The sequence below is a fragment of the Leptonychotes weddellii genome, chromosome X, assembly GCF_054177405.1.
Source record: "Leptonychotes weddellii isolate Sample4059 chromosome X, ASM5417740v2, whole genome shotgun sequence".
NCBI classification, from domain to species: domain Eukaryota; kingdom Metazoa; phylum Chordata; class Mammalia; order Carnivora; family Phocidae; genus Leptonychotes; species Leptonychotes weddellii.
The window spans coordinates 53,789,044-53,809,803 of record NC_138385.1 but is presented as its reverse complement, the minus strand read 5'-3'; the positions used below and the strand labels follow the sequence as shown (position 1 = coordinate 53,809,803).

The 20,760-nt window shown below is 42.3% G+C and overlaps 1 protein-coding gene across 1 annotated transcript; it reads left to right on the top strand.

Moving 5' to 3' along the window:
- Window positions 1-236: 236 nt before the first annotated feature.
- Window positions 237-20,500, top strand: PGK1 (phosphoglycerate kinase 1). The gene is made up of 11 exons (XM_006726901.3): window positions 237-417; window positions 6,518-6,568; window positions 9,288-9,443; window positions 9,555-9,699; window positions 13,099-13,202; window positions 13,843-13,962; window positions 17,163-17,277; window positions 17,538-17,717; window positions 19,127-19,304; window positions 19,585-19,683; window positions 20,016-20,500. The coding sequence occupies exons 1-11, from the start codon at window positions 353-355 to the stop codon at window positions 20,054-20,056; spliced, it is 1,254 nt and encodes a 417-aa protein (XP_006726964.1). The 5' UTR covers window positions 237-352; the 3' UTR covers window positions 20,057-20,500.
- The last annotated feature ends 260 nt before the right edge of the window (window positions 20,501-20,760 follow it).

Genomic DNA, 20,760 nt, shown 5'->3' with positions numbered 1-20,760 from the left:
AGTTCCCTTCCCCTCCCTCTGCCCACTCCGCGGCCCCGCCTCCTGCCCCCACCCTCAAGTCACAAAGGTCTACGGCGGCTCGCTGCGTGCCGGACGTGACAAATGAAAACCGCACGTCCCACCAGTGGCCTCGCAGACAGACAGCGCCTCGAAGCAATGGCAGGGTGCTAGCGCCCTCCGGCCGCGGCCAATAAGCGGCTGCTGGGCGCCGCGCGCCGGGGAAGGGGCGGGGTGGTAGGCGGGCCGTGTGGCCGGAGCGGCTGTCGCCAGTCCGCCCGCGACTGGAGCGCACGTCGGCTGCGTTCTTCTCTGCTGTTTCAGCTCTCTGCCTCGCGGCCCTTGTATTGCCAAGATGTCGCTTTCTAACAAGCTGACTCTGGACAAGCTGGACGTGAAGGGGAAGCGGGTCGTCATGAGGTAATTCTACACATCTGCTCGTGCTCCTTCTCAAGGGCTTGGCCACAGCCTCTTCGGCCGGAGCCAGCTTGCTTCCTCCCCTGCCCAGAGTTGCTTTTAGTCCGGCTCGGCCCCGTGGGTTCTAGGCCTGCAGAGTGAGGCTTCCCACCACTGTGGCCGAGGCTTTGCCCCAGTTTTACGGTTTCTAACCTCGCTGGCCTCAGCCCAGAAAGGGGGCCGTTTTTGCCCTTTGGAGGTGGATCCACCGAGGACGGGCTCAAATCCGGGACCCCCTTTGCCCTCTTCCTGTTCCTGGAATGCAGTTCCGTCGCCTCCAGCTCCCAGCAGGCGGGATGGGACCTAATGCTTAGCCTGCAAATCCCTAGGCCCCAAAGAAGGGACCTTGAAAGGTCATTTGGTTAGTTTCTCTTCCCCCACCGCCCTAGATCATCTCAGATAAATGAGAAAAGGCACAGATTTCAAAGGTCCCTGCACAAAAGGGAAATTTTCCCAGAAGGTATTAATTTAGATGTCCAGGAGTAGAACCCCCTAAAACATTGGGGATGGGAGGGTGAGGAGGGGTGGGGCACACTGAAGGAGGCCTTGCAGAGCTTATGTAACAGGCCTCTGCGCGACACCGTTGGACTACAGGCCATGGGGTTTACATCAGGATTGTGACACATGCTGGGTAATGGTAGAGCAGGGTGTGGGTGCTCATTCTTGCCGTTCTCCAGCCTCACCTCACAGATGGCAAGAGAAGCAGGATGTTGGACGTGAGGATGACTACCCATGCACTTTGGGGTCTTCTACTCTGCACATGTGGATCCCTGGTCACTTACGCACGTGGCTTTTCCCTTATATGCCAGAATTGTATGGAGCTTTTACATTTATCCTTTTGGTAACGTGTGGTATATTTGCAAGCCAGGAGCAAAGTGCAGGACAGTTAGGTATGTAACTGATGGACTGACTGTGCTATACCTTGATAGGTTCCAAGGGTGGTGCATTTTCCGGGTCACAGGGCTTGCATTGATAGCCTTGTGCAGTCCTGTCCTTTTTGGGAAGTGGTTGATTGATGGGCAGGCTTGTGAATGGTGTGATCCAGCCCCTTTCCCAGTTTGGGCTGGTTCAAGTGAGGGCATCTTTTGGATATTAACAGACATACAAGGCTGTAGGGAATCTCCCTTCATAACTACGCTTAAACATAGGAGGGCACTCCGAATTTCAGAACTCTGGGCACCGTAAAAGTTAATGCAGCTCTACCCTTTTCTCTAATTTCATTATGGGCACTATTAGTTTGCACGTGGCCTTCTCTGCCTTGTGGAAATAGAACTCAGTAGCTTATGGCCATGAGAAACACTTGGTGTCCACATTTTCCCAAACGACCTAGGCATTTGCAATCTGGACAAAGTAGGAATCAAAACCATCCTAATATTAGAAAAGGGCCCTTTCTACCCCTCAGGTGATCTTAAGAGAGGGGATAGATTATATGATAAACAGGCCAGGTAGACATTGGCATGTAACTAGATTTTAGGTTTTTTAATTATTTCCTCCCATCTTTACTGGGCTCGAGGCTGACCTTTCCAGATAGGTAACACCAGCTCAAAGCCCAGGGGTGGGGCATCACGCTGGTCACCTTCCTGCAGTTGCAGTCTTGATTTATCTTCTGCTCATGGAAACTGGTTTGAGGAATTAACTGGGCTGGCTGGGAGTGGGACTTGAGGAAGTGCTTATCTTTTCTCCCTCTGGACTTAAACATGAAATAACTTGCTGTCCAAGGGCTCAAAGTTTCATTTAACACAGATTAACCTTGAGCCTTGAAATGATTGGCCAGTCCTGTTTTGCTGATGGAAAATTACCTGTCCAAGGTCACTGAACTAGCAAATTGGTGGCAGAGCTAGGACTAGATTTTGGGTCTTTGGCTGCCAGCCAGATCCTCTAAATACTCAACATTGTAAACAAGGACGGGCTAAAAAAACCTTTTTGTCTGCTGAAGGTTGCAATCAATAACCCCCCCCCCCCCGCCCCACTAATCTGGATAAATTCTACTTACTTCACCTGGGGACAGGGAATTACTTTGTTCCCTGATTATTAATGTATCTCTTTTGAACAGAGTCACATTTTGTAGGACTTTTTGGAAGAGCCTAGGCAGCTATGCCTTGTCAGCTCAAATTTTTTGTTTCAATGCCTTCACGTGGTGGTTGCTGGCTGGCAGTGTTTCAGAAATGGGGCCTCTGAGTATTGGCTGCTTCACTTGCCTCCTCTCTTTGTCCTGCAAAAGAGAACTCTAATGTCTCTGATGTTGATGTTAGCCGAGTCTTCTGGCTCCTGCTTTGAATTGCCAAGGGAGCAAACACTGATTTGTTGAGGGAACGTTAGATAGCCAGAAACCTCTGACTGGGTAATTACCAGGTTCCACCTCCATTTTTTCCCCCCCCGGATTCCAGTTGACTTTACCGCCTTTTGAGTAAGCTTCCGGCTTATTTTTGCAATGTCATTTCCTTTCTTCCCCGCACAGATTGCCAGTCTTACTCCTTTGGTAACTTGCGAAGCACTTCCCTTTTTGCTTGCTCCCTCCACCCCTCTTTTGTTTTAAACCTCACTGCTTTTCTCTAACCTGTTCTGACTTGTTAAGCAACAGCTCTGATGTAGTGGAAAAAGAAATGGAGAGGAAAAACTGAGCCGAGAAAAAGTCTTTAATAAGACACCCATAATACCCCAATCTTGCAGTCAGGGGCAGTGACACAAGGGTGGGCATGGTACTTTTGAGAGCTTTTAATGGGACTGGGCCTGGGTCCCTGAGATTTCAGGTGACAGAGACTTGATACTCTTACTCTAACTAAATATTTTAACATTTTATTTTGAAATAATTATAGATTCACAGGAGGTTGCAAAGTTAGTACAGAGAAGTTTGTTCACCCAGTTTCCCCCAAAGGATACATCTTACAAAATTAAGGAGATTGCAAAAATAGTACAGAGAAGTCTTTGTTCACCCAGTTTCCCCCAATGGATACATCTTACAAAATTAGAGTACAATATCAAAAGTAGGAAGTTGACGTTGGGATAAAGCTTATAGTTCTGTGCTGTATTATCACATGTATAGATAGAGCTGTGTAATTCCCACCACAAGTTACGAAACTTGTTTGATCACCACCAAGACCTTCCTCCACCTCCCTCTGCAGAGTCATGCCCCCACAACTCCCTCCATTCCAACCCCTGGGAACTACTGATCTGTTTCCTGCCCCTAAAATTTTGTCATTTCAAAAATGTTACATAAGTGGAATCACAGTATATAACCTTTTGCGATTGGCTTCCCTCCCGCCCCCCCACTCAGCTTAATGCCCTCGAGGTTTATCCAAGTTGTTGCATGTATCAGTAGTCCATTCTTTATATTGCTGAGTAGTACTTTATGGTATGGCTGTTGCGCAGTTTGTTTAGCCATTCACCCATTGATGGACATCTGGTTTGTTTCCAGTTTGGGGCTATTACAAAGAAAGCTGCTGTGAACATTGAATATTCATGCACAAGTCTTGATATGGACATTTATGCTGTCATTTCTCTTGGGTAAACACCCAGGAGTGAAATCACTGGATCATATGCTGAATTCCCAGACTGGTTTCCAGAGCAGGCACACTATTTTACATTCCTACCAGCAGTATAAGTGATCAGTTTTTCTGCATCTTCACCAGCATTTGGTGTTGTCATTATTTTTTATTTCAGCCATTCTGATATCTGTGTAGTGAAATTTGAGTTCATGCCTGAAGCTGAGCTCACCAGTGTTTCAGGGAAGTGGAAAAGGAAGGGGTGCAGATTTTAACTTAGAATGGAAGAAGTGGAGTGTGTAGGCAAGAGCAGTTTCTGTGGCAGAGTCCTCAGAAAGGACAAGCTAAAAGCAGAACTGTTGAGAGTGTAGGAGGTGATGAAGGGAGGTAAAGCACAGGCAAAGAGAAGAGAGAAGTCCAATTCTCATCAGGAAGCTATGTCATGGCAGCTTGGATAGATGACACAGATTCTTGAGTTTTTCTGCCCAAAGAATTTCCTTCCTGTAAGGGCTTGGGAGTAGGGAGCACTGAAAAAGGGTGGCTTGTGCTCAGCCTGTTGCCATTAGCCCGTTTGACCTGGGCCTTTCTGGGAGGTTGCAGGAGGGAAAAATGACACAGGTAATGGGATACTGTACGCTCTTCAGAATGTACTTGAAGGCTGGCAGGGGCCTTGTTAGGATATTTAGAGAAGATGCTTAGAATCAGAGTCAAGTAGCCTGAAACTGAGTAGATTGTATTTCTTTTTTTTTTATAATTTTTTTTTAAATGTTTTATTTATTTATTCATGAAAGTCAGAGAGAGAGGCAGAGGCAGAGGGAGAAGCAGGCTCCCCGCCTAGCAGGGAGCCCGATGTGGGACTTGATCCCAGAACCCTGGGATCATGACCTGAGCCGAAGGCAGACGCTTAACCATTTGAGCCACCCAGGCGCCCCTGAGTAGATTGTATTTCTTCAGAGACATACTGCTTTTATTTTTGAAAACTTAATTAAAATGTTTGAATATAGAATGATTCCCTCAACCCACCTTTGGAAAGGCTGCTCTTCAATGAACTAGGTTGGAGTATAGTCCTGGGGGATATAGGAAGTTGGTCGTCTTAATAGGTCTAAGTATTTTGTAATTGTCTGCTAGGCCTGGAGCATGGCAGCAGTCTTCTCGACTAGGTCATATCTTCCCGGAGTCCCTTAGCATGTGACGGTGCTAGCTGTTTTTGTAATGGTCGATTGTGTTTTAAAAGGCAGGTCGATGCCTTCTAAAACACAAGTAACATTTTGGAGAAGCATTAACATGTATCATAATAGCTGCCATTTGTATGGCACTTACTGTGTACAGGTACTCTTCTAAGCCCTTGACAAATAACACTAATTCATTTAATTCTCACAGTAACTGTGAGGTAGGTACTATCATCCGCATTCTGCAGATGAGAAAGAAAGTGTTTAAACGGGATCTTGGCAGGCAGCACTTAGCCCTAACACCTAGCTGTCACACGTTGTTTTCAGTCAGATTGAAGTAGGCTGAGGTTCCAGGGAGTTCAGAAGGGGGAAGGAATTACTGGTTCTTAAAAAATGGTAAAGCAGTAATCTGTTGGGTGAGAAAGGAGAGACTGCAGTAGATTATTTGCTTGTGCCATCCTGATCACTTCTCTTCTAATTGCCTGTTTGTCAGGTAGGCAGGATCACATGTTCCGCCCTCCCCTCTCAGGTTTTATGAAAGAAGCTATCTTATTTTTATTGTCTGTTTTGCTTGAAGAGTACTGTGTGAACTTGGTCTTGGACACTGGGTTTTTTCTGGTCACGAGGCCCCAGGCTTTCTCCGAAAGAATGATAATCTGTTGATGTGTTCTTCTTTCCAGTCATTTTTTTTCTTTTGAGTGATGTTAGTTAGCTTCCTTAGGACCCAGAAATAATATCAAAGGAATCAGAATCAAGATGTGTTCCTTAATTACCCCTTATCCAGCCAGCTGCCATTATTCCTAGATACTGTCATGTTAGGTCCACATAAAAATCTTTTTAGATGGAACTGGTTTTAGCTTCCCAGGTCTTTTTTTTTTTTTTTTTAAGATTTTATTTATTTTTTGACAGACAGCGAAAGAGGGAACACAAGCAGGGGGAGTGGGAGAGGGAGAAGCAGGCTTCCCACTGAGCAGGGAGCCGGATGTGGGGCTCGATCCCAGGACCCTGGGATCATGACCTGAGCTGAAGGCAGACGCTCAACGACTGAGCCACCCAGGCGCCCCAGGCTTCCCAGGTCTTCAGGGCTAGTTCCTGTGATGTCAATTAGGTTTGTTTTTTATTTTAAAAAATTTCTCTTTTAAAGTATATCAAAAGCTCAAAGAATTATCACGAAACTGAACACATTTGTGTAATCACCCAGGTCAAGAAATACAGAATAACCCCAGAAACACCCTGTGGTGTCCTATCCCAGTCCCTCCTCCTTCCCTCCTCCTCCCCATGGCTAACCACTATCTTAACTTCTAATACCACTGATTGTTTTTAAGGTGGATTTGAATTCCTACCTTATTTAACTGGTTCCCTAAAAGTGCTTCTCCTAATCTTTGAGGGAATCTGAAACTGTTTCTTTTTTAGAGTGGACTTCAATGTTCCTATGAAGAACAACCAGATAACAAACAACCAGAGGTAAGGTCTCTGCTAAACCTTGAGTTTGGTTTAAGATGTGTGTGGGTATATAGGATGAAATGGTTTTCCTTTCTTAGTGTAGAACTGTGTGGTAACTTAAGCCATATAGTCTTGGCTTTCCACAAACCCACTATCTGGTCTGCTTTCTTAGGAGAATGAAGAAAGTGAAAAAAGTCATCTTAAGAAAGTGATTTTTTTTCCTCTCATTTTTTGAAACTTTGAAGGATTTGGGGTTACGCATTTTTAAAGAACATCAAAGCTGAAGGTTACTTGGCTTCTTGTGCAAAATGAAGAACTGTGCAAGAGGATTTTTTTAATACTAGTAATTTTAAGCTTACATGTATTTTTATAAGCCCCTATTCAGTATGGCCCTGATAAAATAAGTTTTTGAGAATTTTGATGTAAGGGAAAAGATGTCAGAGGTAATATTTTCAGTCAGTTTAGGCTGTTCTAAATATCTTGTCTCCAAAATCAGAAGCAGAAATTTTAAGTGGTAGAATACTCTTGCTTTTGACTAGATTGTAAAGAACGTTTAATTTTAAATTTCAGATGAGGGGTTTGAGCTGGAAAGGTGTGCTTTCCAATGATCTAGAGCAGTCTTGTCTAATAATATAATAGGAGCCACATATAATTTAAAATTTTCTGGTTGCCACATTAAAAAGGTAAAAAGAACTGGGTGAACTTAATTTTAAGTAATATATTTTATTTAATCCAGTAAGTCCAAAATAATCATTTCAATATGTAATTAATAAAAAAATTAAAGGAACGTTTAACTTTTTTGGTATTAAGTCTTCAAGATCCAGCATGTATTTTAACACAGCACATCACAATCTGGACTAGTCAATTTCTAGTATTTAAGAGGCACATGTAGCTGATGGCTCCCTTATTGGACAGTGCAGGTCTAGACCCAGAACATTTTCAGATATTGGCCCCAGGGTAGAGTCTGGCATTTTACCAAGTACATCCCTGCTACACCATAGTGGAAGGTCTCTGTTTTGTACAAGGCAGCTCTGACCCTCTTGATTTTCATTATTTTCTGCAGCACACAGAAGAAATTGGACATAGGCCTTCCAAGGTGTTTTATGAATTAAAAGCAGAGAAGCAGGTCTGAGTACATTCTTTCCGTTTTCAGAAATCCATGGAGTTAACAAAAGGAAGCATTAGAAATAATAGAACTTCCGATAAGGGATAGCTCTGAAGAATAATTTGGTTTCTTTGGGCAAACTTTGTACCTAATGAAGGTTTCTTCTTTATTTGGTGTTAGTGAGTTTTTATATATGTCAAATAGCATAAGATATTTTGGAAACATAACCTGGTTTTTTATTCCATTGTCTGCTGAAATGCCACCTTATCAGAGACTGGCCACCCTATCTAAAATCCCCTTCACCACTATTCCTCAGTCATTCTTGTCTCTCTACCTTTATTTTTTCCATAGCTCTTATTACCACCTGATTACAGACACACACGTGCACACACAGACACACACACACACCCCTATATTTATATGTATACACACGTATGTATGTTTATTGTTTGTCTCTCCCTCCATTAGAATTTCACTTCATGAGAGCAGAGACTGTTTTATTTACTGTTGTATTCTCAGAATCTGGAAAGGTACCTGGCATAAGAAGCATTCAGTAAATATTTATTGAATAAATGAATGGTTTTCTTTATTATCAATTTCAATTTCTTGAAGACTGGAAAAAATGGAAAGTTAGTATCAAGTTTATAACAAAAATTTGACATGTTTAAAGGAAGTTAATAATTTTTTGGTTAAACTATGATGAGGTTAATATGACATTATTTAAACTATATTCTATATAGTGTATTTTTTCCTGCCAGAAAATGTGCCTTAGGATCTATAATGGGTGCAAAAAAATTACTACATCTTTTTAAATTTTTCCTAAATTTCCTTTAATGGTGTCAAAGATTTGGGAATTCTGGATTTCTTCCTCAGTCACATAAGAGGGCTGTTTCAGGGGTCCCCAAGACACCTACATATACTTAGTGATTCACTAGAAGGACTCACAGGACAGGACGTAGCATATAGTTCTCACTACTAAAGTTTATTATTACAGCGAAAGGATGCATGACAAGATCAGCAAGGGGGAAAAGACACCTAAAATCTGGAGAAATCCATGCAGGGGCTTCCAGTGCTCTCCCTCCAAACTGCAGTAGTTGAATGCATTGTTTTTGCCCAGAGAAGCCCATTAGAGATTTGGCTCCCAAGATTTTTACTGGGAGCTGGTCATATGGGTACCCTCTGCCTAGCAAGCAACAAAATTCCAGACTATTAGAGGAAGGCAGGTGTTGAGCATAGATCACTTAGTTTGTACAGTCTAGGAGCAGTGTCAATTAGAATGTCCCTTGTCTGTCAGAGAATTGAGGGACCACTTTGGAAGCCAGGTTCCCAGACACTGGCCAAGGGCCAACCTTGCAAGCAAGTCCTTCTAAAGATAGCAGCTTCATTCCTGCTATGGTAGCTCTTTTCTGCATAAGGGGCAAAACATGATCAGATTGAATAATCCTCGGTGGATGGTTTGGCATCATAATTGACTTCTTCCCCTGAACCTGAGGACCATCACTGAATTGCCAACAGTAAATCTGAAGAAATTTAGAGAAGAAAAGGGGCTTTATAGTTCACAAGGCCATAAATAAAGTCGTTCCCACCAATCCTAGGAGTAACCTTGATCTACCTGCTATCTCTTTCTGGTTACAGAATCAAGGCTGCCATCCCAAGCATCAAATTCTGCTTGGACAATGGAGCTAAGTCAGTTGTTCTTATGAGCCACCTGGGCCGACCTGATGGTGTCCCCATGCCTGAAAAGTACTCTTTGGAGCCAGTTGCTGTAGAACTTAAATCTCTGCTGGGCAAGTAAGTGCCAGACTCTGGAGCTGGGGGACTCCATGACAGGAGATGTTGTGAAGCGTGTTGTTACTGGTTCTTTCAGATTTCTCAAGTATCTCCATCTCCTGCTCTCCCCAGGGATGTTTTGTTCTTAAAGGACTGTGTGGGCCAAGAAGTGGAGAAAGCTTGTGCTAACCCAGCTGCTGGGTCTGTCATCCTGTTGGAGAACCTTCGCTTTCATGTGGAGGAGGAAGGGAAGGGAAAAGATGCTTCTGGGAATAAGGTAGGACCTGTGACCTCAACATTATTAGGGGTGAGGAGGACTGAGTCCATAAGAGACTGAAGAAAGAGGTAGTTGATGTTTATTTTTTCGTTAGATGCCTTTTTATTGAAGTACAGAATAAATATATATAAAAGTTTATTCATATATAAAGGTTATTTTATTCATATATATGAATAAATATTCATATATGAATAGATACATATTCATATATATGAATAAAAAGTCTTTAATATATATAAGGTTATTTTAATATATATGATAACCTTTAATATATATATGAATATATATGAATATACATGGATATATATGAATATATTCAAGCTATGCATTTATATAAAAGCTATGCATTTATATAAGTGTGTGTGTGTGTATATATATATATAGATAGATAGATAGATAGATGCATGGCTTGATAAATTATCACAGAGTACACACACATCTGTGTAACCACCACCTAGGTCAAGGAATAGAGTATTGGCTAGCATCTCAGAAGCCCTTCTCATGCTCAAGTGTTTTGTAATACCTTTGAAAAATAAGTGGATACCATTTGGGTATAAGAGTATTCAGTGGACATGCTTTGCAGTTGTTCCTTTGTTTCCCACTTGGCCCATGGTACATGAGGATTTTTTTTTTTCTAACAGCATGTGTGATAATCCTAGTGAAGGGTAGGCTATGATTCCCAAGTGCTGAGAGCAGACGTTCACAGGCATTGGTGGGGGCGGGTGTCCATGCTATACCAGGTGTTCCTGGAACAGAACAGACCCTGGTGTGTTACGGAAGGACAGTAATATTCTTATTTCGAAGGGGAATTAACTTAATGGTTGAGCTTGGTACTCTTAAAACCATAAATTTCAATTAAGTGTGATATAATTGGGATTTTCTTATAAAATAATTATGTGAGCAGAAAAAGTACTTTTCGTAAGTCAAGTAGAAAGGGTCTATGTGGGAAAATTGATGATAGTTGGGTAAATGATGGTCATGATGATATTGCCTAGGATTTGAAACATTTTTTAAATGAAGTGTAAAGCATTTTTTGGAATTCTCTTTAAGATAAGGAAGTGCAGGTATTATCATCTTATAAAGAAATTTGAGTCTCCGAAAGGCAGTCATTTTACTGAAGTTCGAGGCGGTAGTGCTGTTGCTGGGCTTTATATATATATAGCTCAGTCCATTAGATCAGCAAACTTTTTCTATAAAGGGTCAGACAATAAATATTTTAGGTTTTGTAGGCCAGATAGTCACAACTGTATGTGGTCTCTGTTGGAACTACTCAGCTCTGCTATTGTCATGCCAAAGTGACCATAGAAAAAACCACCCAAAACAAAAATTAAAAAGAGCAACCATAGGTAATCCACAAAATAGATTACTATCACCTGACAACCAGAATTCAAATATTAAATGATAAAGCTGGCTCTTTGAGGATGATTTAGAATTTGCCTATTGGTAGAAGAGAAGCTGAAGTCATCCTTTAGAACATTCTACCCTTACGTGTTTAGTGTCTTGGGGAACAAGACTCTCTGAGGCTAGTATCTCAATCTCCTGTTGTGCTTCTGGTGTTTCTTAAGGTCATCAGAGTACCTGCTTTTAAGCAGTTTCTTTTCTTAGCACCTCAGGCCCTGGTCTTGCCTTATCCTGCCTTTGGGCATAGTCTTGGTACAGTAGTAAGAGTCAAGTCCTTATCTCAAATTTGGTGCCCTTTTAGAGTTGAAACTCAACTTGCACAGACCTAGAACTTAGAAGTGGTAGCAAATTGAGGCAAAATTTGGGAAGTGATAAACTAACAGTTCTAGTCTATGACTTCTTTTTAATTAACTTTACATTTAGCGTCCAGTGGCTTTCAATGCTTGAAATTTCAAGAGCCAGTAATAAGTTCAAAATAGATTTAAAAAAAAAAAAAAACAAAGCAAGGACATAAAATTTTTCCTTTTTCCAGTGTGCCCACATTGGTCTTTTAGGAACGTTTTCTTCTAGTTATTGGCAGATCAAAACTTGAGAAGTGGGTTAATTTCTATAGTGCTTTTTTCAAGAAGAGCTTCAGTTTGCCCCATTTTTCCTTAGACAGTTCTTGGAGGGGTTATCATGCCTTTTTAATAGATGAGAAGGCTGCAGGGTCAGAGATCAACTTGCCGAAGGTTACACAGTGAATTAGTGTCAGAGTTGGGCCTAGAACCCAGGTGTCCTGCCATTTGGGCAGTATTTTCATTACTACGTGATTATCTTCCAGTCACCGGTGGCAGATGATACTCCATTCTAGAAAGATTATGTGGGTTCTTCAGTGTTTAGTTTTAGCATTAGTTCCCCTGCATTGTTTGGGTCATTAGAGGAAAGCCCCTGTTCTTTGTGGCAGCCTCCTTCACCTTGAAACAGGAGGATGGGAGTGGGCAGCAACTAAAATGAACATCTGTCTTGTATATTCTTCTGTGCTGTGTCCCCCTGTGCATCTTTGCTTGGTTTCGTTCTGGAGATTTCTTTGTTCATCCTGCCATCCTGCAAATGTCCCCTTTTGCGGGGGTCTGGGGGTAGGGATCCTGGATGGTGAGCTGACATTTCAAGGCCATAATGTTTTACTTGTACTTTTTGTTTCTCTTTCTTTTTTGTAGAAGTGTATTTCTTGTTTTCTTAGATGCCTAACTTCTAGGGAAGGTTATATAGAATACCTTCTTTTAATATACATAAAATGTTTCTGAGGGCCTTTGCTGTTGTCATGTTTCCACCTGCCTTCTCTGTTCCAGCTTCATGAAGAATGTGTGTGAAAGCCTCTTTCCCTTTGCAGAAAGGCCTTGGTAGCTAGAAGCTTGAGTCAAGTATAATCCTAACTTTTGTAAGGAAAATATGTTAAAATGAGGATATGAGTCAAGCTAAGGAAAGGAAAAGATAATTTTTTTTTAAAGATTTTTATTTATTTGTCAGAGAGAGAGTACAAGCAGGGGGTAGTGGCAGGCAGAGGGAGAAGCACGCTTCCCGCTGAGCAGGGAGCCCGATGTGGGGCTCAGTCCCAGGACCCTGAGATCATGACCAGAGCTGAAGGCAGATGCTTAACTCACTGAGCCACCCAGGTGTTCCAGGAAAAGATAATCTTATCTTAGGAGTTGGGGGAGAGGTCAGTGGGGTGTGATTAGCTTCGGGAGATTAGAGGTTAAGCCATGGTTCAGGAATCTTAAGTTTGCAATTTGAGGCAAGGTGTGGAGAGCAGAATGTAGAAGTGACCAAAAGACCTGGAATATCTGGAAGAAGAAATAGATCCTGTTGCTAGTTGTGAAAATTGCTGTCCTACCAACTCTGGGTCTTTAGAGATAATGCAAGAGGACTCTTGGTATGAAATGCTTTTACAGTTGTCTTTGGAGCCATCAGCATTTTCTGTGTTGGTTTTTCCTTTTTTTTTTTTTCTTTTTCCTGCAGGTTAAAGCTGAGCCAGCCAAAATAGAAGCCTTCCGAGCTTCACTTTCCAAACTAGGAGATGTCTATGTCAATGATGCTTTTGGCACTGCTCACCGAGCCCACAGGTACTAAAAGTCTTTTTTGATGTTGCGCTAGGAGCAATATTCCTCTGTACTCAGGCAGCCCAAGTTCTGGGTTGTTGTTGTTGATTTCTGTATTAGAACATCATCCTTTCAGCTTCTGTCTAATTGGAGCTGCCAGTTAGACTGTGTTCTTGTTGAATATCCTTGGTCCTTATTTTTTTGAGGAAATAAAAGTACAACATGTTGAGAATTGTGGAGCTTTTTGTCGCGCTTCAGGAAGAGGTTGCTTTTAGGATATTTCAGGTAGAGCCCTCCCTTTGTTAACATTGTAGGGTCAGAATCTTATGCTGTCATTAGGAAGCAAATTGAGGAACCTTCTCCTTTTGTCATCAGCTAACTGGCTGCTTGTTTATTAGGGTTAAACCCTTGACTTGAAGACTGTTAATTGGGTATCTTAAATCCTACTTAAGGTTGTTGCTTTTTACTTGTCCTCTTGGCCCTGTTCTATTAGTCAAAAAGCTCGTCTTGCACCTAAGTGTTTTTGTTGCAGTTTAGGGATGAAAACTGTGGTCTCCTGGAATCTCAGAAGTGAAAGTATTTCAGTGATAAGGAGATGGCCTCTAGAATTGGGGGGAATTGGTAAGGATTGACCAAAATTTAAATTATCTCTGGTCTTCTCTAGCTCCATGGTGGGAATCAATCTGCCACAGAAGGCCGGAGGTTTCTTGATGAAGAAGGAGCTGAACTACTTTGCCAAGGCCTTGGAATGCCCAGAGCGACCCTTCCTGGCCATCCTGGGCGGGTATGAAGAACTCTTCAAGATCTTGCTTTAAACAGTGTGTGTGCCTGGTAGTAGGCCATGACTTGGATGGTTTATTATGGTCAGAAAGCATAATCAAACTGGGTAAATGAGCGTTTAATAAAGGGACTATCTACAAATGTGTCGGTAGGGTTCAGGGACACCCAGAAAGTACAGCATAGTAATCTGGGGCTAGCAACAGCAAACACCTTCCCTAGGCCTGTAGGGACAAAGGGAAGGAATGGTTACCAGAATCCAGAGAGGGTAGTTGTATGGAGAGGGCCCTCTGATAGAAACTGTAGCATTGTTCAAGGAACATGGGCATAGGCGTCTGGCAGGGAAAGAAATATACTCTGATCTCCCTTCAATCTTTACTGATGTTCCCCCTTCCCCTGCCCCCTCCCAACTGCCTGCAACCCAACTGGAGGCCAGAGGGCAGGGGAGTCCCTTGATGCGCTCCATGCAGGTCAGCCTCCTGGGACAAAACAGGGCCAAGAAGGATAGCAAGTGGAGCAAGTGGAGCTTGCTTGGAGGGAAGAATGGGAAAGATTCACCATAGGTGCTCATCTAACAATTTTTGAAGCACTTGAGCCTTTCACATACAGTCTGACAAGAATAACTGTGAACATCTCCTCATGTATTTAATTTATCATTTAGAGCTCATTTCTCCAGAATATATACCTTTTTATAGTTTTTCCTGTGGGGAAAGGTACCATGTGGATAATGATATTCTAATGGCTTAGTTAGAGGTAGAAATTTCAGAATTGCAGGTTAAGAGGCTAGGAAGATAAATTTTAGAGTGGGGACAGAGACGGAGTACTGCTTGGATAAGAGAACTTCCTGTCACTTGGCATGGCTATCTAGGTAGCACCCTCTTTATGGCTGAAGGCCACTGACCCTTCTATAAGCATGTCCTGCCCCCTCCTCGCCAAGGGATTGAACACACTCAGCATTTTCCTGTGAAAGCTGACTCTGGAGTTGGGTGTCAATTTCAGGTAGCATAGTTCTTCAGGCTTCATGAGCCCAGTTTCAGGGTCCTAAAAATAATTCAGGTGGGTACAGATTGTTATCTGCATTCTAGAAGCATTGCCCCTCTTGTGCACCGTGTTATAAAGGTCAGACTCTCATCTTCTCTGGAGATTAGGATTTGAGCTGCTTTTGTTTTCTGTCCTGTGGATCTGGAATATGGGAGTGAGTACCATCTAGTGGTTATGATTAGGTTTAGGCTCAGCTGGAAATAACTGTTTGGGGGGAAGTTGATGTGGAGGGTTTTTTTGTTGTTGTTCTTTTTTTGCCACTTTTCTTCCAGTGTAGTCTTGTTAGGCCATTAACAGTTTTGGGGGAAATTTTACATTTTTTTAAAAAGATTTTATTCATCTATTTGACACAGAGAGAGATCACAAGCAGGCAGACAGGCAGGCAGAGGGAGAGGGAGAAGCAGGCTCTCCGCTGAGCAGGGAGCCCGATGCGGGGCTCGATCCCAGGAACCGGGGATCATGACCTGAGCCGAAGGCAGACGCTTAACGACTGAGCCACTCAGGCGCCCTGAAATTTTGCATTTTACTAAAAAACACTGTGGAAACACTGAAGCATGTATAGAAGTTGAGAAACAGTATACCTAATACCCTGCTTCAACAATTACATTATCAGGAGTACTTTTAAGCAAGTTTTAGACATATAATTTCACTTAGTAGTTCTGTATGTATCTCATAACTGATAAAGAGATTTCTTTTTAAATAGCCACCATGTTACACCTAACACAGTTTAACAATTTTCTTCCTGTCATCTAATATGTAGTCTGTATTCAGAAGTTCTTTGTCATCTCAGAAATGTCTTTTTACAATTGGCTTTGTCGCATAAGGATCCAAGTGAAATTCATGCGTTGTATTTGGTTGTTAGGCATTTACTATTCTGTAATAGTCTCCCTTTTCTTACTATTTTCATTCCATTGATTTGTTGAAGAAGCAGGGCATGTGAGCTGTAGAGTATCCACCCCACATTTTTTTTTAAGATTTATTTATTAGAGCGCATGAGTGTGTGCACAAGCAGGAGGGGCAGAGGAAGAGGGAGAGAGACACTGGGCTCGATCTCGTGACCCTGAGATCACGACTGGAGCCAAAACCAAGAGTTGGATGCTTGAATGACTATGCCACCCAGGCGGCCTGGCTTGGGACAGTTTTGAGTGGGTTCAGGGATCCCATAATTAGCAGTCTTGCTCAGGTAAAATTAGCTGTCTTGACTCTGGTTTTTGTGGGGAGAAGGGGCAAAATAGACGTATTTGGGTCTCATGGTTTCTTTAGACAGTAGTAGGTCTTCTAAGTCCTTTTTGGTCTAGAACCACACCTTTAAGAGGTTTTCTTAGAAACAGATTGGCCTTTTGGGTTGAAGAAACATAGGGGAGAGTTAGCCAGTACTTTTTTTTCCTTCCAAGTTTTTATTTAAATTCCACTTAGTTAACATACAGTGTAATATTAATTTCAGGTGTAGGATTTAGTGATTCATCACTTACATACAGCACCCAGTGCTCATCATAACAAGTGCCCTCCTTCATACCCATCACCCATTTAGCCCATCCCCTTACCCTCCCCTCCAGCAAGCCTCAGTTTGTTCTCTATAGTTAAGAGTCTGTTTTATGGTTTGACTCTTTTTTCCTCCTATGTTCATCTGTTTTGTTTCTTGAATTCCACATATGAGTGAAATCATGTGGTATTTGTCTTTCTCTGACTGACTGACTTTCATTTAGCATAATACTTTCTAGCTCCATCCATATTGTTGCAAATGGCAAGATTTCATTCTTTTTATGGCTGAGTAATATTCCATTGTGTGTGTGTGTGTGTGTGTGTGTGTGCACCACACTTCTTTATCCATTCATCAGTTGATGGACATGTGGGCTCTTTCCATAATTTGGCTATTGTTGATAATGCTGCTATAAACCTCGGGGTGCATGTACCCCTTCGAATCAGTATTTTTGTGTATTTCGGTTAAATACCTAGTGAGTACAGTTGCTGGATCATAGGGTAGTTATGTTTTAACTTTTTGAGGAACTTCCATACTGTTTTCCAGAGTAGTTAGCCAATACTTTTGTCACTTGTGGGACATTTCTCTGTTCCTGTGCCTTGATACAGAAACTCAGGCAGTATGTAATATTACTTCCTTAGTCCACCGTTTGTTCTTTTGGTGATGATTCTTGCTTTCCCTTCTAGAGCTAAAGTTGCAGACAAGATCCAGCTGATCAATAATATGCTGGACAAAGTCAATGAGATGATTATTGGTGGTGGAATGGCTTTTACCTTCCTGAAGGTGCTCAACAACATGGAGGTAGGAAACCAGTGTCAAGTGGATGTGAAGTGGTTCTCCATGAGAAATAGCAGGTTATGTAAATTTAAAAAGAAAACCAGCTTCTGACATGAGCCCTCAAAACTCCCATTTTTACTTACTTTGGAAAGTTGGCTTTCTTTTGTCTTGGAATTGTTCCTTTATACTGTATTGTACTGTATTGTATCTTATTCCTGTCTGCTTTGTGAGGTAATCATGTTCTTAGTATAGAGGCTGATCTTTATCTTGGCTGCTGTGTATAGATTGGCACTTCTCTATTTGATGAAGAGGGAGCCAAGATCGTCAAAGACCTGATGTCCAAAGCTGAGAAGAATGGTGTGAAAATTACCTTGCCTGTTGACTTTGTCACTGCTGAAAAGTTTGATGAGAATGCCAAGACTGGCCAAGCCACTGTGGCCTCTGGCATCCCTGCTGGCTGGATGGTGAGTCACTTGGGTGGGTGGTAGTAGGAGGGAACAAAAAAAACATTTTGATTTCATTCATTCATTCAGCCAACCAGCAAGCATTTTTAAAAGAATCTCTATAGGAGATCTCTGTTGGAGAGGGCTTCAAAAGTAGCAGTGAGGCCCTCCTCAGAGAATCCGTGGGGGGAAAAGCATGATTGCTGTCTTCATCAGTAATGTGAGGGCAAAACCATTTTTTGTTTCTTCATTTATTTAATGTTAAGTAGTTAACTATGTACTGGGGTTGGTGCTAGGTACTTTCATGATTTGGGCTGTTCTAGATTATGTTGTTACCTAGAAACTTGTAAAAGAACTCTTACATGAAAACATTAAGATAGTAGAATTGTACTGCTTATAAACAGGGAAAATGTATGTGTATATTAAAGATGAAATATTTGGTTGTAGTGTTCTCTACATAATATCAGTTTTTAAAATAATTTTTTGAAGATTTTATTTGACAGAGATACAGCGAGAGAGGGAACACAAGCAGGGGGAGTGGGAGAGGGAGAAGCAGGCCTCCCGCTGAGCAGGGAGCCCAACGCGAGGCTCAATCCCAGGACCCTGGGACCATGACCTGAGCCGAAGGCAGATGCTTAACGATTGAGCCACCCAGGCGCCCCAGTACTACCATTTTAATAGCTGTATAAGACTGTATCATGTTGACATACTAGTGGCTTAGTTATTTTCCTCTTGTTAAGCATGTGGGCATTTAGTTCAGTGTTCCTCAAAGTGTGGTTCCAAGGACAACAGCATTAGCAACATTTTGGAACTTACTAAAAAATGCAAGTTTTTGGGCCCTATCCCAGACTTACTGAATCAGAAACTTGGGGGTTGGGCCAGCAATTTTTTTTTGCTAGAATAAGCCCTCCTGGTGATTCCAATGCATGCCAAAGTTTGAGAACCACTGAATCTAGATCACTGTTTCTCAACCTGGCACTGTTGACATCTCACGTAGTTTTTGTCGTGGGGAGCTGTCTTGCACATGGCAGGATGTTGAGCAGCATCCCTGACTTCTACCTGCTAGATGTCAGTAGAATCCGACCCCCTTCCCCAAGTTGTGATAACCAAAATATTCCCAGACATTGCTACAGGACCCCTGGGGAGGGACAGAATTGACCCTCGTTGAAAACTACTGATTCAGTTCTTCACAGTCACAAGTAGTGTGATTACGAATGTTTTTATCAAATAACCTGAAGTTTTCCCTTCCATTTGATCTTCCATAAAGGGTATGAGCAGGTTTATAATTTTCAAGACGGAAGGGTATCTTTTGGTTCTACAGGAAACTCTAGTGTTCAACCTTGAGTTCAGGTCTTGGTGGAGATGGTGTTTGCTCCTTTCTAAGTAGCTTTTCTTGGTAGCTCATCTTCTTTTTTAACTCCGACCCTCAGGGCTTGGACTGTGGTCCTGAGAGCAGCAAGAAGTACGCTGAGGCAGTTGCTCGGGCTAAGCAGATCGTGTGGAATGGACCTGTGGGCGTATTTGAATGGGAAGCTTTTGCCCAAGGAACCAAAGCCCTCATGGATGAGGTGGTGAAAGCCACTGCCAGGGGCTGCATCACCATCATAGGTAAAGGGTCCTTTACAAAGTTAATGCCAGTGTAGTCTGGCAGAATTCTGATCAGAGGAAAGTTGAAGGGAAATGATTAACTTCTCCTAGGTTTCTTGGTGCCAGTTGAATCTTGAGAGCTGAACGGGTATACAGTTTATGGAGGACCCTCTTAATGAGATGGAATTGGGGGGTTCATCATCTACCTTTTGGGCTTAAGAGCATGGTGCCTTATAAGTTTGGTGCCAATCCTTTTTATTTATTTTTTTTCTTTCCTTTTAACTTGGCTTTCATTCAACAGGTGGTGGAGACACTGCCACTTGCTGTGCCAAATGGAACACAGAGGATAAAGTCAGCCATGTGAGCACTGGGGGTGGTGCCAGTTTAGAGCTCCTGGAAGGTGAGATTCTTCCCTTTTACTCGTCTTCTTGGGGGCAGGGTTGGGGGTTATGCAGTGACAGGTGGGTAGAATGGAGTGGAGATAGTATGTGGTGTTGTCATTAGTGTTACTACCTGGGCAGTACAAATGGAGGAACTTCAAATAACGCTCCTGGCATCCATTTTGGGTGGGGAGGGGCAAACCTGGGACCCAAAATGTAAAAGTTACCCAACTCTTGGTCCTTTTATGTCCTAAGGAAGAGCAGACATGTTACTGGGAAGATAGGAGGCATAGCTGGCTTAGTGGGTCTTAATAGTAATGCTGTCTGTGTATGTGTGCTCTCTCAAAAACAGGTAAAGTCCTTCCTGGGGTGGATGCTCTCAGCAGTGTTTAGTACTTTCCTGCCTTTTGGTTCCTGTGCACAGCCCCTAAGTCAACTTAGCACTTGCCGCATCTCTACTTGGCATTAGCTAAAATTTTCCCCCATGTCAAGATTCAGCTAGTGGCCAGGAGATGCAGCACCAGGAACCCTTAAACAGTTGCACAGCATCTCCGCTCCTCTTTACTGCACCCTGGATTTGCCTACATTCTTCGAGATCCCATTTGAATTTCTTAGTGACTAAACCATTGTGCATTCTAGAGTGCATATATTTATACTTTGCCTGTTAAAAGAAAATGAGCTGTGTTAAGCTTCTCTTTTTGACGTAGCTTATTCTGATTAGCTTTGTCATTGTTTCACTACTCAGCATGGAAATAAGATGAAATTCCAATTATAGGTAGGTAGGGAGGCTAAGTTGGTGATCTATTAAATAAATAAAAGTATCCATTGAAACTGGGATTTTCTTTTCCTGTCATACTTTGTTAGGGTGAGAACAGACTCTTGAGGAAGGGGTCAAATCAGCTACATTCTGAATGCAAGAAATGGGCAGCACTGGTCAGGGAGATTAGGTAAATTAAATTTTATTTCTATCTATTACACATGACCATATTTTAAAAAGTTAAGGGTTAGAACAAAATAGAGGCTTCAGCCTAGTCCTCCCATTTGTGATACCCATTGCCCAGAGATGACTGATTTTTACCTCTTAGCTTTTGTGGGTA

Excerpts from the sequence above, each read along its gene's own strand:
- PGK1 (XM_006726901.3), top strand. The coding sequence starts at position 353 with ATGTCGCTTTCTAACAAGCTGACTCTGGACAAGCTGGACGTGAAGGGG. Across the intron at positions 9,700-13,098 it reads AAGATGCTTCTGGGAATAAG|GTTAAAGCTGAGCCAGCCAA; the intron begins GTAGGACCTGTG and ends TTTTTCCTGCAG. Across the intron at positions 17,718-19,126 it reads GCATCCCTGCTGGCTGGATG|GGCTTGGACTGTGGTCCTGA; the intron begins GTGAGTCACTTG and ends TCCGACCCTCAG.